General features: G+C 41.1%; 1 protein-coding gene across 1 annotated transcript; it reads right to left on the bottom strand.

Annotated features, from left to right (window-relative positions):
• Positions 1-1,004: 1,004 nt before the first annotated feature.
• LOC147327137 (uncharacterized) lies at positions 1,005-18,989 on the bottom strand. The gene is made up of 15 exons (XM_086294762.1): positions 18,732-18,989; positions 17,179-17,514; positions 16,853-17,062; positions 16,399-16,731; positions 15,829-16,062; positions 15,385-15,717; positions 15,017-15,247; positions 10,095-10,352; positions 9,599-9,859; positions 8,459-8,719; positions 6,894-6,975; positions 6,724-6,781; positions 4,932-5,149; positions 4,712-4,785; positions 1,005-1,945 (listed from the first exon to the last, which is right to left on the bottom strand). Exons 1-14 carry the CDS (start codon positions 18,970-18,972, stop codon positions 4,716-4,718), a joined length of 3,126 nt encoding a protein of 1,041 aa, XP_086150888.1. The 5' UTR covers positions 18,973-18,989; the 3' UTR covers positions 1,005-1,945; positions 4,712-4,715.
• Positions 18,990-19,812: the final 823 nt, after the last annotated feature.

Genomic DNA, 19,812 nt, shown 5'->3' on the forward strand with positions numbered 1-19,812 from the left:
GGGTCACCTGTATGGAGAAAAAAAAAAAAAACAAAAAAAAAAAAAAACAAACAGAGGAGACAGCAAACAACAAAGAGCAACATAATAATAGAGAAAACAAAGCACCATCACAATAAACTAGCTAGTCATAGATATCAATATTTACTAAATAATAAACGATATTGTGCAGCACACAAGATAGACAGCGCACAGTGTGCTTTGAGGCAGCAGCCAAGAAAGCTTTAGTCCGTGTCTGTGAATACCCATGTGTGCATACCTGTGTGGATCAGCATGCTTGCATTCCAAAGGTTTCTCCATGTAATGATCTGCTAGGGAGTGTGGGGGGGCCACAGCCCCGTCCTCCAGGGTGTGAAGCGGGTATGGAGGAGATCAAAACTCCAGACATCCAGAGGCCCCCAGAACACAAGAGACCATGGAAGACCAACAGAGGGGCAGCCGCGCCACTGTCCCAGTAAGAGCTGAGGAGAGTCCCAGATGAGGGCTCGCCCAGCAGCCGCGGAGCAGAAGTCAGGGGGAGTTGCAGTGACGCGCCCGTGAGCTCCGCCGGCCCCCAGCTGCGCCTGAGTGACCGAGCCCTAGGCCGAGAGGCCGGGGGCACCCCACCTCCAAAGGGGCCCGAGCGAGTCCCAGGCCCCAGGCCCCGACAAGCGGCCGCCAAGGAGTGAGCCGGTGTGTACCCGGACGCCCACCCCCAGACACAAAGAACCACCAACACACCGACACCTGAGGGAGTCCGCCACCGGCAGGGGAAGTGGTGGTGGGTGGAGATAGGCCTCCAAACCTTGGAGGGCCTGAGGTGTCCCCAGAGAGGTGGCGTCTGATACCCAACCTGACATATAGACACAGACATACAGGCACACACAGACACAAACATCCATTCCCACCCTCATGCTCTCATATGCACTCACTCCACACTCAACCAACGTGGAGACAGACATAAAGAGACGCTGTACACACAATCACACTCCCCAAGCGTACTCTACAAACCGGGTCTAGGTACTAGTACCATCCATCCATCCATCCATCTTCATCCGCTTTATCCGAGGCCGGGTCGCGGGGGCAGCAGCCTAAGCAAAGAGGCCCAGACCTCCCTCTCCCCAGCCACCTCATCCAGCTTATCCGGGGGAACACCAAGGCGTTCCCAGGCCAGCCGAGAGATATAATCTCTCCAGTCTGTCCTGGGTCTGCCCCGGGGCCTCCTCCCGGTGGGACATGCCTGGAACACCTCACCCAGGAGGCGCCCAGGGGGCATCCTTGTCAGATGCCCGAACCACCTCAGCTGGCTCCTTTCGAACTAGTACCAGTACCGAAAAAAAGAAAATTTATTCATAACACACGTGAAAAGACCCAGGAAAACCAAGTTAATGATAAAAATGATAACAAAATAAGGCTGAAAACCAATAAAAACCCTGAAAACTATACATTTCACACCTGAGCCTCAACTCTCGCGGCCCTGTACCAAACGACTCACGGACCGGTACCGGTCCGAGGCCCGGGGGTTGGGGACCGCTGTTCTAGATCTATGACATAAACGACAAACTATGACTAGAACTAAGCACAAACATGTTAAACATGAGGAACGTTAATTCATTTAGTAGACTTAGGTTCAAGGCTAGTGGGAAGGGCATCGGGAAATGCAACTGGGAGTCTCCGAACACTGCAAAGAAAAGAGGAGATTTAATGACAAAGCCCTGAAGTCCAGAAGAGGAGAATCAAAGTTGAGTCATCTCAGTCTTACAGCTGACGAAAGGGGAGAGGTCAAAAGGTCCGAATGAGCAGCCAGATTCCAGAGCGGGTAATCCGTAGGGCGCTGTGACGACGACTGGAGAGCAGCCAGGTGAGTAGAATAAACTGCAGATGCGAGAAACTGAACAGCCACGATTAAACCAGCAACAGGATGAGGGTGAGTATTGTTCGGGATTGAGCGCAGCAGTCGGCTGGAAGTCTACAGAGATAAACATAGCATCAGTGGCTTTCTGTGAAAAACACCTCTTTAGACTAAGACTGTGGTGACCATCAGTAACTATGGTTAGCTGAACACTTGGCGGCGAGTAGGGGTGAGCGGTGGTCTTAAATGCTGGCAGCAAAATTGCTCACAGGTGAGGAGGCGTGCCAGAGCACGGCGACTCCACCCAGAGGTGGAGGCAGCAAAACAGATAATTACGCCAGCACTCACCCAGACCATGACACCAGCAGAATAACACACCATGTCAGAAAGCTCAAATCATCTTGAACGGGTTTCTTGAACATGACAGTGTGCACTGTATTCATATGGCCTCTACACAGAGCACCTTTGGGATGTGGTAGAACGGGAGATTTACGCGAGGGCTGTGCAGCCAACAAATCTTCACTAACTGTGTGATGCCGTCATGTTGATATGGAGCAAAATCTCTGAGGAATGTTTCCACATGTTGTTGAATGTGTGCCACAAAGAATTACGTTTCAAAGGGAACGACTTGCAGAAGGTATCGATAGTGGTGATCCAGTAAATGAGGGTCGTTACCTGACATAAATGTACAGTACCAGACACAGACAGGTACTGTTAGCCACTGTTAGACTAAAGGGTTCATCAGATCTGTGCATCAACAATCACTTATCTAAAGTAATAAATAGCACAGCTCACGCAATCTTAAACAAAACTTGTGACTTTTTTGAAAGTATGGAAACCACAAATCAGTTGTCTGTGCTGGTTTCCTTCCTCTTTATGGTATGAAATAAGCTTAATATTTGAATATCTGTATATTCCCAACATGAAATGGAAACTGTGCATGAAATCTTCAATACACTATAGGCTGGGTGGGGCAGTCTGAAACATGTACTCCCCCCATCCATGACACCATTTGTTAGAAGAGAATTAATTGCAATAAAATTATTATTTACAGTAGTGTTTGATGATCATTCAATCATTTAACAAATATATATATATATATATATATATATATATATATATATATATATATATATATATATATATATATGATAAACATCAGCAGATGTTTTGGAGGTCCAGCATCATGTTGCTCTTTATCGTCTGCTTTCACTTTATTGTGGTATATGTGGGGTCGGTTTAGTACAGGCATTAAAATTTGATTGGTCTCGGATTTTTATTTATTCTTTAAAGACATGCACTGTCACTTCTTGTTTGTCTTGCAGTCTGTTGTGTAAAGTTCTACTGCACTAACTGCACATAACACGGTCAAAATGCTGAGAAGGCAATAAAAATAAATGCATTTCACTGGTCTGGTGATCAGGCAGCTGCATTTTACCACTGCAACACTTATTTTCAGTTTCATTAATTATATAACTTCTTATTTCTTAATTTTCTTGTGCTGTTCAGCATATCAGAAACCAAGAATGGTCATGAAGCACAGAGAAAGCATAAAATCTGAAACATGGAACAGTTTAACCAACCAGGCTGGCGGCTAACACTGTGGTTTACTGAGGCTAGCTCTGTGGACACTTGCGGTTATTTTTACTCTTTCAATTTACAGACTTCCCCTAAACTGACTGACTGAGTTTTAGATTATAATTGGGCTTTGATGGGTTAAAGCAATGAAAGGGGCGTAACTAAAGATACTGAAACAAACCTGCCTGTGTATTATGTATACAGAAGATGGGCTGAAAAACAAGACACAGCTGGGAACGGGGCGCAAGTAAAAACAGTTACAGGCAAACAGTCACTTCTAATTCTAGAATAAGACACATTAGAAACCAAACCTTCAACCAAAAATAGAAACTACTGAAAGACAATTAACACAGACAATCTAACAGTAACCACAGTGACAGAGATAAAGAAGACAGAAGACATGGGACAAAGAGAAACCAGGAACCCATGACATGACACAACGACAGATCCACTCACCCAAACTACCTCAAACTGTGGATCTGGTCAGCAGTTGTCAAGATGCTGAAGGACAGATGGACACATGGATGGACAGGCTGTCTAAATCTTGTGGACAGAGCTAAGCAACCAAACAGCTGGAGCAACACTGATATGAGATATAAAGGATGCACAAATTATTATTTGCCATCTACTGAGAAACTTGACCCTGCTCCTTCACATCTGCCCAACTGTAAAATACCCACCTACAGTGCAGTCAGAGGTGTGTGGGTATGTGTGTTTATTAAATCTATTTAATGAATGAATACCACTGCATATTAAAATATGAAATATAAAAACATGTCCCCTCACTTACAAACAATTAAACCCATGAAAAAAATCCTTAAGCCCTTAAGAAATATTTATTAAAGTTTTTTTTTTCATTAAATAATATATATCAGTGCATTCCAGTCAGGTTATTATGAGAGTGAAAGCATTGGTAAATAAGTCACGTTCTTAAAAAATAAACGAAGCCACGGTAAATAAAAAATCTCTTTGAGTTGATAGATACATAAAACAGTCATCAGTGCATGGAGACGGAGCTATAATGCATTTGAATGATCGCATTAGAAAATGAAGGAAGCAAGAGTGTACATGTGGACATACACTGATCAGGAGAGTGAGTCATTCACAAACAGTGCATACAAACAAATCTGTGTTGAAACCACATTCATGCACAAATGTGAATACATTTAAAATGCTCTACACTATACATATCAAACAAATTAAAGCCTAGCTGTCATGGAAAATTTCTTCTTCATTCCCAGTTTTCCAAAAGACCATTAACCAAAAACGCTCAACACTCTTTAATAAATACAAACACATCCTTACAGACTCAATGGTAGATTTTCCTGACTGTGCTGTACAGTGCAGATGAATCTTCCACAGCCTGTTCACCTCTTAATCTGTAATGATAAAAATACTGAATTATGAAGATTTTATAATAAGAATCTCACAATATTATGAGCGTTAATTAAGGAAAAAAAGTCATAGGAACAACAATCAAAGCAATAAACATTTTTCAACATTGTGGACAAATAAAGAGGCTCACCCTTGGGCTCCATTAATAAACTTGACAAGAGAGTATTCCACATCTCCCCCTCCCTCTTCCTCATCTTCTTCATTTTGTCCTTTGGGTTTAGTGGGCATAATGTTGGAGTAGAGAGGATCTTCTTGGCTCTTTGAGAAACTGACACTGGCGTAGCAAAGGTCGTCCTGCTGCTCTGCTGGTGGAGCTGAAGGGCCATCATGTTCTGGAGATGCACTTTTCTGAAGAAAAAATTTTCAGCAATAAGAATACTTAATACTCAAATGAATCCCACAGAAACAGGGTTGGACATCATAGGGTCCACCATGAGTGGACTGTATCTGTTTTTGGAGAGGTAAGTATCCCCAGCAAAAGATGGTGACGGCAAAAACTAAGTGAGTGAGAATGACCACCTGAAGGAAAATAACAGAAGGACACAGTGTTTTGGAAATGACAGTCTTCACTAGTGGGGATAGTTACAAAGCTTTCTTCGTTATGAATTAGCATACATGTTTTTATTGAAACTCTTGTAGACAACACAAAGTCCGAGATAGAAACGACAAGGAGCAGGTGCATCTAGTACAGGTAGAGCTGCTGTAAAAACCCACAGAATTCAGCAGCCAGCGCAACAAATTCTGGATCCTTGGCTTTTAGTTAGCAGTTAGCATTAGCAGCACATCCTGCGTCTGATGTGAAAGGACCTTTATGCTGCGCACTGTGGCTCACAGCAATGGTCCCGGGTCAGCCCTGACTTTGTGTTAAACTAATCCTAAAGTAATAATGGTATTTCTAACCACTGATATACCACAACTTTATCCTTTCAACAGCTGCTGAAAGTTAGGGGACCTAGCTTCTATCAATATTTACATAGAGATCCTCCAGCTTCAAACTGTATTACCCTTCAAGGACCTGCTGAACTGCAGATAGGTTTGGCTGTCGGAGGGGGCTTTTTTGAACTAAAAAGCCCCCTCCAACAGCCAAACCTATCTGTTCTCTGATTTGATAGTTAAATTTGTGATTGACATGACATTGACCAATCAGATGAAAGGAATAAAAATAGGGTCAAAATTCGTACTTGTAACTTGCAGAGTTTCACATGTATTTTTTTGGCTAAGTCCACATAAAAATCTTTTTTACGCACACACAAATTTTTTTTACACATACAAATCCTGATTTACAAGTACAAAATATTTATGACCACACTTTGAGCCCATATCCATCCGTCCGCCCGTCCGTCCGTCCATCCATCCATCCATCCATCCATCTTCTTCTGCTTATCCAGGGTCAGATCGAGAAGCCCAGACCTCCCTCTCCCCAGTCACCTTCTCCAGCTTATCCTGAGAAACACCAAGGCATTCCCAGGCCAGCAGAAAGATATAATTTCTCCAGTACATCCTGGGTCTGCCCCAGGGCCTCTTCCCGGTGGGACATGCCTAAAACACCTCACCCAAGAGGCACCAAGATTCATCCTTGTCAGATGCTCGAACCAACTCAACCGGTTCCTTTCTATATCGAGGAGCAGCACAGCTCCACTCTGAGCCCCTCCTGGATGGCCAAAGTTCTCACCCTATCATTGAGGGAAAGGTCAGCCACCCTTCGGAGGAAGCTCATTTCCAATTGCTTGTATCCACAATTGTGATCACTTGTGATCATATGTCAGGGAAGGATGTAGATCAATAGTAAACTTAGAACCAATCCTCAGTTGGGACAACTGTGTGCAGCCATAACCAGAGATACTCCTACAGTACAGCTCTTTCACATTAGTTTTGTATTTATCTTATGTGTGATGACCATTTAATCACCCTTTCTTCCTTACCTGTGCGATGCTGTTTGTCCTGTCTTTGGAGAAAATGACTTTTAAGGGCCTCGTTTTTCTATACAGAACAGAGAACGAACATTGAACAATGAGCATTGGAATTTCAGGAATCTTTGGATGACAAGAGTGAAGAACTAATTGTAGTTCATTTTAAAAACTGATCTGCTCACCTTATGAATATGACTGCAGAGAGGATTACGATAGCCAAAAAGAAAATAGTCATCGATGCAATTGCAGCTGATTTCACTAAACCTGGGAAACAAACTCTGGATTAGTAACTGGATTACAGGATTTTGGGTCTATTAACCCTAGAACACTATCGCTGGGTGAAAATACATTTACATGATTTCTCACTCCTGCAGCTGTTTGCGTGTCGAGGAGCCTGTGCCATCACCAGGGAAGTCTCAAATGTCCCAGGAATGGGTGGACCAAAGACCAGCTTTCCAGAGTCATTATTTTGTTTTAGGAGTTTTATTTTTCATTTTGTTAGACATGGCACAGTTGAAAGTAAAAGAAGACCACTCTAATTTGTCATGTGTTGTCATATTTTGATATATTTGATTACTGTTCATTGGTTATATTATACCGGGTATAAATCACCCGGCATTAGTGATCGTGTTACTATTTATAGCGATAGTGTTCTAGGGTTAAGAATGAACATAAAGCATATCAGACCAAAACCTTCTAGTTTATGACTCATGGACTGTGGTTTTGCATCTAATTCCTGCTAAAGTGGCTTTTATTCTGACAGCTGGTACGTTGTCGAGTAGGAGGAAGGATAGCTCCACAGTGGGTGGCATCAACTGTCAACCATGGAGGAGGACGTGTGATGGTCTGGGGCTGTTTTGCTGGATCCAGGATCGGTGACTTGTACAGAGTCGCCCTGAACCAAAACGCCTACGACAGCATTCTGCTTATCCATGTAATACCCTCTAGTATGTGCCTAGTTGGTCAGGGGTTCATCCTACAGAAAGATAATGACCCAAAATGTAGTCCAAGCTATTCCAGAACTACCTCAAGAAAAAAGAACAAGGTCGTAAGCTTGAAACCATGAAGTGGCCAGCACAGTCCTCAGACCTAAACCCCATCGAGCTAGTTTGGGATGAACTGGACAGAAGAGTGAAAGCAAAGCAACCTACAGGTGCTGCATGTTTATGTGAATTTCTGCAACAGATATGGTAAGAACTCTCTGAACAATGTTTGATTTCTATTGTAGAAAGAATGCCACAGGCGTGTTCAGCTGTTATATTTGCTAAACATGGCTTAGGTTTAAAATACATTTTGGAAAGACTGGGATGATCTAAAAACTTTTGACTGGTAGTCTACATTTTTCTATTTTTTGCAAAGTATTATATTTGGGTAATGCTGTATCTATTTATTCCTGATCTGATCTTATTTTCTCAATGTCAAAGTACTATAGGCACTGTCATCTATTTTGCGTGATTACAACTTCAACAAAAAAGAGAGAAATGGGGAGTTAGCCATCTGTAACATCTTTGAACTGGTAAATGCTGTTTTACATTAATAAAGTAAGAACAATATAACTAGTATTTTTGGAACTGCCTAGCAAAGACAATGATGTTTAACTGTCTAGTTGATGAATCACGCACACACTTAGATCCTAGTGTAATATTTCTACATGTATCAATGTTCAGGTCAATTTTTATTTATTTATTTCTGAAATGATGAAATGATGCAGAGATAAATGGGCAAATTTATAAATTTAGTCACTTACTTGCTGTAACAATCAGCTGTAAGGTGGAGTTATGATGTCCTCTTGTGTTCTGTGCAACACAGTAATAACTCCCAATGTGTTCGGGTCTGAAGTCAGTGATGGTGAAGTTCTGGCCTGATGCTTTTGCTGAGTCTTCATTCTCCTTGTACCAGGTGTAACTAGCTGCTGGGTTAGCATCACTGCTACAGGTCAGAGTCACTGAACTGCCCTCCACTATCTCAGCAGAGGGACTCACTGACACAGAGGGAAGCCTCGGAGGATCTGCAGCATATTGGAGACCAGTCGTCAATATTTGAAAGCCTTGTTTTGTTTAGGTTAATCAGTATTTATTTATTTTTTGACATTTTTAGAAACCCAATAATGCAGAGTCAGAATATATAGATTACATAAAACACATGGTTGTAAACTCTTTGCATGTACAGTACATTCAGAAAAGTGTTCACCACGCTTAACTTCCAGTTCCACATTTTTGTAATGTTACAGCCTTAAAGTTCTACACACAATACACCATAATGACAAAGTGAAAACATTTGCTAACCATTTAGAATAAGGCTGTAATATGACAAAATATGGAACAAGTAAAGCACGGGAAATACTTTCTGGATGTACTGTAATGTCTTAATCCAGTTTATCCTGTTCACACAGGGGCACAGTGACAGACTATAAATGGTGAGCATTAAAGCACACTAACAGAGAAAGAGACAAACATTCATATTGACCGCTACTGCCAGATTAGAATTACTGATTAACCTCATATGCATGTCCTTGGACTGTGGGAGGAAGCCAGAGCACCAGGAGAGAACCCACACAGGGAGAACATGTAAACTCCACACAGCTGGCAAGAAGATTCAATCCCAGAACCTTATCATACCTATAATTATAGTTTAGCATGTTTGCATCATAGATAGTATAAAAGACGGGCATGACGTGAAAAAGGAGGGAGGAGAGTCCGACTATAAAACCATTTACTTACTGCAAAGACTCAATCACAAGTCATTTGTCAGTTAGCAAATAATTTTGAAAAAAGTATGACCAAAAATTCTGGTCTTTTTTTTAGCCTCATCTAGTGCTAGTGAGTACTTAATAGCGCAATTATTTGCAACCAGACATGTTTTCTGAGCTGTTCACTGAAATACTTACACTCAACATCTATGTATAGAGTTACGGACTGTGCTGGTCCATACAGATTCTCAGCTTTGCACGAGTAGTTCCCGCTGTGCTCAGAGCTGATGGAGGAGAAATGGTACCTTCCCACTGGTCCATGAAGCAATAATTTGTTCTCCTTGTACCAGGTGTAATTAGCTGCTGGGTTAGCATCACTGCTGCAGGTCAGAGTGACTGAACTGCCCTCCACTATCTCAGCAGAGGGACTCACTGACACAGAGGCAAGCTTTGGAGCATCTGGAGGAGAAATAGAAAATATACTAAAAAACATGCATTCCTGTTCCTGTTTGACCTAAAATTTGTGACATATTAAACCTTTTCTATAACTGAATACTGATAAAGGTTTTAGACCTGCAGCATTTACTCTGACTCTATGACTGTATCGGGGTTTGTAAAGTGTGGCCTTGTTTGGTTGTAAAAAAAAATTGCTGTTAAAACTATTAATTATGCAAAGATAACTGTCTTCACTCACATTTCACATTGATAGAGATGACTTCAGATGGTCTTTGACCCAGCTCATTCTTAGCGGTACAATTATACTCTCCAGAGTCAGAAGACTGGATGGATCTGAAGATGAGCTCTTGTTTTGTACTGATTGTTTTTTTGTCCTTGTACCAGGTGTAATTAGCTGCTGGGTTAGCATCACTGCTGCAGGTCAGATTCACAGAGCTACCCTCCACTATCTCATGAGAGTTATTCAGCACCAGTACTGAAGCAAATTTTGGAGCATCTAGGAGAGAGAATATAAAGATTGATTAGATTTGATTAGATTTTAACAAACACAATAAATAAAGCAATTTAATTATCAGTCATTTTCTGAATCTGTTATCTTCAGCATATAAACGTGTTTTGTATAGATCAATTGAGTTTCTCAGTCTTACCACTCTCACAATTCACAGGACAGACTTTACATCTGCAACTAACCCTCTGTGTAGTCAGAGCACTGCTGCTTATCTCTTGTTCAAAATTGCCACACAGGTACGAGTACCGCAATGCTCATTACATTGGTAACGGTATCTTCTGAATTAATTAAGCATGCCTTCCAAAAACAAATTTAATGATGATATGATAAGGCTATAATTCAGGTTGGCTGGATTAGGCACAAAAATGATTTTCTCAGCTTTTAGAATTGATTGTTTCTGTCATGGCTGTGTGCAGGCAGGCAGAGAGGAAGGACCCAAAATGCAGGACTCACTGACGCAAAGGTAAACTCAAACAGCTTTATTGCAGCTTGCAGACTGAACAGAAGACTAACTATACTGAGGAAAAAATAAACTAACAGGCAGGCAAAACAGGTAACGGAACACACAGCGTAAACTGAGGGTAAGCAGACATTAACAACGCAACAAAGAGTGTGTGTTCCGTTACCGGCAAACACAGGGCTTATATACACTGGGGAGTAATCAGGGAATGGGAAACAGGAGGGAGACACAGCTGGGAGAAATTAGACTAACGAGACAGGGGAGAAGTAAAACTGAACATTATGACATCAGACTGGGACTATCAATATATAACAGGAAACACAGAACAATTTACAAAGACACAGACCTGACACTGAGGCAGACTGAAAGAATATAACACAGGGAACCCAAAGACGACAGAGACTAAAAGAAGAATTAACATCAAACTAAACTTATAACCAGAACCAAACTGAAACCTAGAATAATAATAAGCAAAAAAGCATATCTTGAGAATCATAACATTACGGAGCCCCGCAAGGGACATGGGAGAAAAAAAAATTAAGACGGACTTTTGCGAGATCTCGCAAAACAAACTCGGGATCTCGCAAAAGTGAAAACATTTCGGAGACCGCCTGCTCGAAGCCGACCGGGAGTTCGAAGCACGATGTGCCGGGAGAGCGGTGTTCCCCCCGGCTGTAGTAGGTCTCAACCTCCCGTTAGCTTCGAGATGGTGGGTGTCAGACATCTCCAAAAACGTCAGAGCACTTTTGCAAATATGTGATGTCTTGTAAACCGAGCAGTTATTTGACGTTTAAACAGCTACATTCACACCTCAAAATATCTTAAAAGTTTATTTTGTGACCCAGAAAGAGTAATAGTACAACTAAGTAGCTGCCGCCATTGTTGGAATTCAACTTTTGCAAAACTTTTGCGAGATCCCGAGTTAGTTTTGCGAGATCTCGCAAAAGTTCATCGTAATTTTTTTTTCTCCCATGTCCCTTGCAGGGCTAGATTATGATTTAGAACATAAATATAATCTAGAACAGGGGTCTGCAACCCTAGGCACGCGTGCCACAGTTGGCACGCGAAGGGTTAACTGATGGCACGACCATAGCTGGACTGGCTATCGGGCATTTGCTGGGTGGCCAGATTATTTTTTTAAATTTTTTATTGTAACGGTATAAACAATGAAAGGTGGTGGATTGGCCAGATGCTGGCCGGTGTGTAAAAAATAACTCAGTTGTTTGGTGGTGGCTGTGGTGGAGCTTCCACAGATTCAGTAACATTAGCAAGTGGTGGAAGCCAACAGGTGGATGAGGGAAAGGGGAGGCAGGAGGAGGAGAGACCCAAGGTGGCCGCTGGTCCGAGTTTGAACTGAACTTCAGGTAAGAAGTTATGACCTGCAGTCTGTCTGGGTCAGATATAAACCAAGTTTAGGTGGAGTTTATTTTCGTTGTGCTGACTTTCTACAGTCAGTTACAATAACTCGTACTGCATACTAGCTAGCATGATGGATTTTCTATACAGCTGGGTGGGTGCTATGATGTTACTGATAGTGAACTTTATTTTATTTATAAGGTTAGTTAGTAGAGTTGCCAACTGTCCCGTAAAAAGACGGAATCCTCCCGCATTCAGAGACAATATTTGTGTTTCGTGTTGAGCTGAGAAGGGATGCAGTTTGTGTGGTTTTTTTTACATTCTAGCTGAAGTATGGGACAAAGCTGGAGTTATTCTGTGTCGTTACGCTGCACAGCTGCCTCATTCTTTCCCCCTCCCTCACCTGTTGCTACTTTAATCATGAAACTGATCAATGATCAGCTGATCGGCTTTTCTCTCTTGTTTGTTTATCGCCACTTTGCGCCAGAAAGAAGAAACCGCCGGATGTCGCACTAAACAACAGCAGCACATTTAAGCTTGATCAGCTGTTGTTAGAATTTATTTAATATTACTTTCTAGTGGGCAGCACGGTGGCAAGGTGGTTAGCACTGTTGCCGCACAGCAAGAAGGTCCTGAGTTCAATTCCACCATCAGGCCGGGGTCTTTCTGTGTGGAGTTTGCATGTTCTCCCCGTGTTTGCGTGGGTTCTCTCCGGTACTCCGGCTTCCTCCCACTGTCCAAAGACATGCAGCTTGTGGGGATAGGTTAACTGGATAATCCAAATTGCCACTAGGTGTGAATGTGCGAATGGTTGTCTGTCCCTTTGTGTTAGCCCTGCGACAGACTGGCGACCTGTCCAGGGTGTACCCCGCCTCTTGCCCTATGACAGCTGGGATAGGCTCCAGCGCCCCCCGCGACCCTGAAAAGGATAAGCGGAAGCGAATGGATGGATGGATGGATTACTTTCTAGTATCAGCTGATGTTTGCTGGAGCCACAGCTGTAAAAGCTGCTGGTCATGATATCGGTTTGGATATGTGGCGAGAGGGAAACATGAAATCAGGAGATGTCCTTACTGAATCATCAGAGATGAACAGGTGATGGAGAAACAGGTTTACCTTTTAGGTGACATGAATGAGTTGAAGGGAAGTTATGAACTGTTTCTGAGAAATAACACCAGGATCTGTTTCTAAGTAGCTGACAGCTGGTAACTGTGCAGGGGCGGGTCTAGCAAAGTTTTGCCAGGGGGGGCAGGTAGGGCATTAACAGGGAAAGGGGGGCACAAAGATGTACTTTCTTATTCTCATTTAAAATGTCTGGCTGTTATTAAATAATTATCTGAATCTTACAACCAAAGGTGTTATCTGATGTAAAATGTATAGAAATCATACATATACCAACAAGACAGTGTACATCACTGTCACAACAGCGTTTGTTTTCATTCAAAGGCTTTATGGCTTTAATACCTGGTGGGCAAGTCTTTAGTCAAAATGCCCGCGCTGATTTTTTGTCCCAGTCCAGCCCTGGGCACGACACCCAGGGAATTAATCTGAGAAGGTGCATCAAAAAATAAATGGCCGCACCTCGGTGCACACTGCAAATTGGGACTTTCAGGTGTATGGACCAATGTTTTATTTTCTGATCAAACCAGAGATCTTTAATGAGCAGCTGGATTTGTCTCGCATTAACTGGCTGAGTTAATACCAGTTAATGCGACATCGAAGCAGCTGGAATCCACAGCTGTGTGTGTTCATGGAGCTGCATTTTCACCTGCTGGACATCACTACCTGACAAGTTTAACTGTCTTCAGAACATTGCAGAGGCCTTATTGACAGTACTTGGCTCTAAATATCTGTGTGAGCAGATTTTCTCTCACATGAGGAGTGTCCTCAGGTAGCCATCTGAATGGGCACTCAGAGACCTGTGTCTCTGAGTGGGAGACCAGAGATCACATTAACATGTGTGTCTTTGTATTAACAGACATGCTATATTGGCTTAGTTTATTTTTCTTATCATCGTTGTGAGGAGACCATAAATAACATTTGTATTTTCTGTTGTACAGTTCATTTGCTGTTATGGAGTTCTTGTTATGGATAAAAAGTGTCTTTTTTTTGTTTCAAAATAGCTGATAACTATTCGCTGACAGCTGCCAACATCTGCAAACAAATATAATTCTAGAAAGTGGTTCTATATAGTGCGTAACTGTTCATATAGAGCGTTATTCAATTTATTGCTAATGCAATCATATGGCACACTGACTTCTGAGGAAATTTTAAATGGCACTCGTCATCAGAAAGGTTGCCGACCCCTGGTCTAGAAAAACATCAAAATATAAGAAACAGAAAATGCTGGGTCAAAATGACCCAGAACTGTGACAGTTTGGTTTGAAATGGGTAATTAGTTCAAGTTTAGTTAACTCTTATTTATCACACGTTTAACATTGATATCCATATTGTGACTGCAGAATCATCATGTTCCTGAATTATGAAGAAAAAAAAAGTCACATGAAATAGGCCTGGCAGTGAGAGAACAATGAACGATCTTTCCAAACTTCCAAAGGAAGAGCTCCTTGTTTCCTTACATGAAGCAGATTTCCTGCTCAAAAATCGTTCGGCGTACGGCCGTCTTTCATTAGAGTATATGATATCTTCACTATGCAGTAGCCTACAGCTGGGCAGTGAAAGGAGCTGATATATCCTGTCCTCTGATCACGAACACACACAAAACTGAATGAAGGTTTCAATTTTGTGAACCTGACTCGAACTATCGTCACTTTGAAGTTATTTATAATCTGTCAGAATGATAAAAGTCTGTGACTGAATCATGAAGTGAACTCACACACTGGTGGAGAGTGGTAATCCTCATATCCTGTGAAAGCACAGGAGATGTTGTCTCCAGGATAAAAGCAGTCTGTATAAGTAGAAGTTTGCTGTTTTGTGTTTTTCTGTCCGTTCTTGAACCAGATGAAAGAAAGACGACCAGCTGGACTGCAGCTGCTTTCACACTTCAGCTCTGCCTCAGTCTGACACTCATGGACTGGTATTATTCTGCTCACCTTCACCTGCAGAGCTGTGTGAAATTAAAGTATTCACATTGTTAAATAGTCAAACCACAAAGACACCAACAAGTAAATAATTAACAACACAAGATTCAGTTTGTAAAATTCAACTGAATGAAATTATGAGTCACTGTGTGTTGATCAGTACCTGTGACAGTCAGAGTTGTTCCAGGTAAACTACTCTTCCATTCAAAGTCTTGTGTTTTGAATTTGAAGTGATACTCGGCTGAATCACTCTCTGTCAGGTCTCTGATTCTCAGAGTGGAGCGTCCTCGCTCTGTTTCAGTCACCTCAACACGACCTGCATACTGGGAGTCTTCTGTGAGGTCCTCAGATCCACGACCAGAACGGAACCAGGACTTTGATTGGATTGAACTTTCATAACTGTTGTAAGTACATGAAATGTCCACTGATGAGCCTTTGAATGCACAGATTTTTCTTTTACTGTAATTCACTTTGTTGCACCGTTGACCCTGTGTACCTGAAAAATTACAATTAAAACATTTTAAAACAAATTTAATGACAGAACATGACATTAATTATTACCCAGATAAGAAGTTTTAATTCACGTAAAACCTCAAAGTGAACTCACAAACTAACGAAGAGTGAAAATCCTCAAATCCTTTTAAAGCACATGAGTAGCTGTTTTTATTGTCATATGACCTTTGATATGGGTAGCTGTTTGAAGTGTCACGTGACACGTCATAAGAAGAAGAGCTGGCTCCAATCACTTGTTGTCCATTTTTGTACCAGACATAAGAAACATAAGGATCACATCTGGTGACACAATCCAACTGTCGTCCATTGAACCCTCTGACCTGAACATCTTGACCAGTGGACAAGAAACAATAAATAAGATGTCAGTCACTCTCACACTGAAGGAGTCATAATAGGGAATTCAGTTCTGAGTAGATGAATTCATGAAAATGATCATTCTCTCAAAGTGTAAACATGAAATCCCTCAAAAGTTAAAAGTGAAAGTGCAGTATATGTATATACATATATGTGTGTATATATATATATATATATACATATATGTGTATATATATATATATATATATATATATATATATATATATATATATATATATATATATATATATGCAGATAAAGTATAAAGTTGTTCCTGATTAAATATCCATCAGTGTGTGTTGATCAGTACCTGTGACAGTCAGAGTTGTTCCAGGTAAACTACTCTTCCATTCAAATCTTTGTGTTTTGAATTTGAAGTGATACTCGGCTGAATCACTCTCTGTCAGGTCTCTGATTCTCAGAGTGGAGCGTCCTCTCTCTCTTTCAGTCACCTGAACACGATCTGCATACTGGGAGTCTTCTGTGAGGTCCTCAGATCCACGACCAGAACGGAACCAGGACTTTGATTGGATTGGACTTTCATAACTGTTGTAAGTACAAGAAATGTCCACTGATGATCCTTTGAATGCACAGATTCTTCTGTTGCTGTAATTCACTCTGTTGCATGAATCATCTCGGACACCTGAAACATTAAATGATTTTGAAGTCAGATTTAGAAAGTAGTTACTGTGAGTTTGACTATTTTTATTCAGATGTATGTAATGACTCTATGAGATGGTTTTATGTAACTGAAATAAACTCACACACTGAAGGAGAGGAGAAATCTCTTACAGCACAGGAGTAGCTATCTGAAGGATTCAGATTGGCTGAATACCGATACTGGTTTCTACTAGAAATCTTGTGTCCATTTTTGTACCAGATGTAGGAGGGATGATAATTTAGTCGACAACTACTCTGACAAGTCAGTGTTGCCCAGTTGGAATATGATGATGTTTCCACGTGTACCTGAAGAGCTGATTATGTCAAGAAATAATATCAGAGGAGAAATTTTAACATCCATTATCCATACGCAAACACACACAGTTATGTTCATAACAAGGTTTGACTGATGTGTAAATAAAAATGTTACCTGTGACAGTCAGAGTGACTCCAGGTAAACCAGTAAAATTTTTCTGGTTTGTTTCAAACCTGAACTTGTACACAGCTGAGTCGCTCTCTCTCAGGTCTCTGATTGTCAGAGTGTAGCCCTTCCAGTCAGAACTGTACGACACTCGACCTGCATACGCTGGGTCTGTTTTCAGATCTTCAGGATTATAATTGTTCCCTTTAGTGAACCAAACTCTTTTTAACACAATTACTCTTGAAGGGTGTTTGAAGGAGCAGCCTATGACCACTGTTGATCCTTTAAAGGCACAGATCTGAGTAGAAGTGTAAGTCACTGCATAATCATTCTGACTCGGTACCACTGTAACACAGAACACATCAGAAACTAGATTAATGGCAACAACAAACATATTGTTTCAGTAAAAGTTCTGAGAACCTTTTCTCAGAATAAGCAGCACAGATTTATTGTTCCTGAGATTTTTTATCATGCATATGGTATTAAGTATTTAGGAAGGTATTTTTGTTTTTGTTGTTCTTGTTGTTTACATATGCGAGACCATGTCCATTCAGAAGTCTTCATCCAGTCAATTTCTGAGTGAGTTAATGATGTGATTTTTCTTTGAAAACAAGTCTTTGCAGGCTGTGAGAATGAGTCAAAACAGTAAGTACATCCATCCATTCGCTGGCAGCGGGCTGCAGCCTATACCAGCTGTCTTAGGGCAAGAGGCAGGGTACACCCTGGACAGGTCGCAGGTCTGTTGCAGGACTAACACATAGACAGAGATAACCATTCACTCACATTCTCCCGCATTCACCCTATGGGCAATTTAGTGTTTCCAATTAACCTATCCCCACTAACTGCATGTCTTTGGACTGTGGGAGGAAGCCAGAGTACCCGGAGAGAACCCACGCAAACACGGGGAGAACATGCAAACTCCACACAGAAAGACCCCGGCCTGACGGTGGAATTAAACTCAAAACAGTAAATCAGTAAATCAAAAACAAGATAATAATAATGGTATCTGTGGGTTTGTTATTACAAATATAACAATTTGCATAATACATCCATTACAGAAATATGACAAAATGTTGTCAAATGTTGTCTATGTAAAATAAATTGCAGTGGCATGAAAGGGCCATTATATAGTGTAGTAAATTATTCAGGTGACATACAAATTTCGCTGTGTGCCTAGAATTTATCTCACAATATAATTTACAAAACATGTTTAGGAACCAGGAACTATGTGTTTGTGCAAAAAACAAAGAAAAGAAAAGAAAAGAAAAGAAAAGAAAAGAAAAGAAAAGAAAAGAAAATGGCTGGGAATTCACTTTCTGTTTATCTGTTAGTTTCTGTTAAGAAACTTCAACCCAAGTTAAAGCAGCCTGAAAATTGTATTTGTCCATTAAATGCAGTGGAGACAATAAATAAAAAAAACTTTTCTACAATCTGTATTCAGTTGCAGTATTGGAAATGCAAACCTTTAACAGCTATGTGCTGCAGATGGTGTGGTGTAAAAACCAATCAAAAACAGTTCAGTTGTGATCTACCTCAAGACTGACTTACTATTACAGAATTACCTGGCAGCGAGAGAAGGAAGAGAACCAATCCAGTTGCTGCTGCAGTTGAACTCATGGCTGCTCCTCTCGTCTCATGAATCCCATCAGCAGGTAGATCACACAACATGTAACATGTTGTAAACCAGCCACAATTTCTGCCAGTGTTGAAGATGCTGTCTCTGAAGACCGTGCTCTCTGTGGTTGGAAAATGTAACAGAGTTATCTGGCTGTCTTCCTTCCTCTGTACATGCTTAACATGCATGAACAGACTTTAAACCTGTAAACCCCCGCGCTTAAATAAAGAAGTGATTCTCTCACAACACTTTGCATGCAGCTTTATGTTCTTAAAATATCACCTTAAGAAAAAAAGGACTGCCTCTGATACAACTGCTGAGGACAATAGAAAACATTTTAACATGAGTCTTTTTTGAAAACTTCAGGCCTGACTTTATTAATGATCATTTTGAAAACTGGGCCATGAATAGATGTTTCATGTTTCATGGGTTCAAGTTCAGTTTAAATCTCTCTAGAGCTGTTTTTTGTCCAGAAGGAAGATAATAACTGCTGAGTGGAATCCTAACAGTTCAGTAGTAGGACGGCTAAAAAGTATGCTAGGTATAGCTAATATACTGATAGAGTTTTAAATGACTAAAAAATGTTCTTTGGCAAGCTAGGCTAACCCTTAAAACAAGTTTAAGTAGGGATGTTTTGTTACCCCCACTTCTGTGTGTAGTGTGGCTGGTAAAAGTGAGGGTAAACAATACCCTGATGCAAAAAGGAAACAAAACAGAAAGAATCACTAAGTGCCCAGCAAAGTTAAAATTGATGCAGCAAAGCTGATGGGAAATTGGGGATTGCATAAACTAGAGACTAGACTCAGACAATATTTAAGGATCTTCTGCCAGCTCTGTCACAGCCCCACAGCCATGTGCCTTGCTTTCTGCCTTGAATTCTTAGTTATTATAATCAAGAGTGAGTTATGTGTTGTTATCTTGTTATTTCTCTGTAGGAAGTTTAGATTAAGATGCCACGTCAATACTTGCCATCTCACATATTGATGTGCAGTTTAAATATTGATGTGGTGGGAAAGAAGGTTTGCTGT

This window comes from Aulonocara sp. 'chitande type north' Nkhata Bay, linkage group LG6 (genome assembly GCF_057382095.1).
Source record: "Aulonocara sp. 'chitande type north' Nkhata Bay isolate Kocher_YH1m ecotype deep benthic linkage group LG6, A_spYH_male_GT1.1, whole genome shotgun sequence".
Lineage (NCBI taxonomy): Eukaryota > Metazoa > Chordata > Actinopteri > Cichliformes > Cichlidae > Aulonocara > Aulonocara sp. 'chitande type north' Nkhata Bay.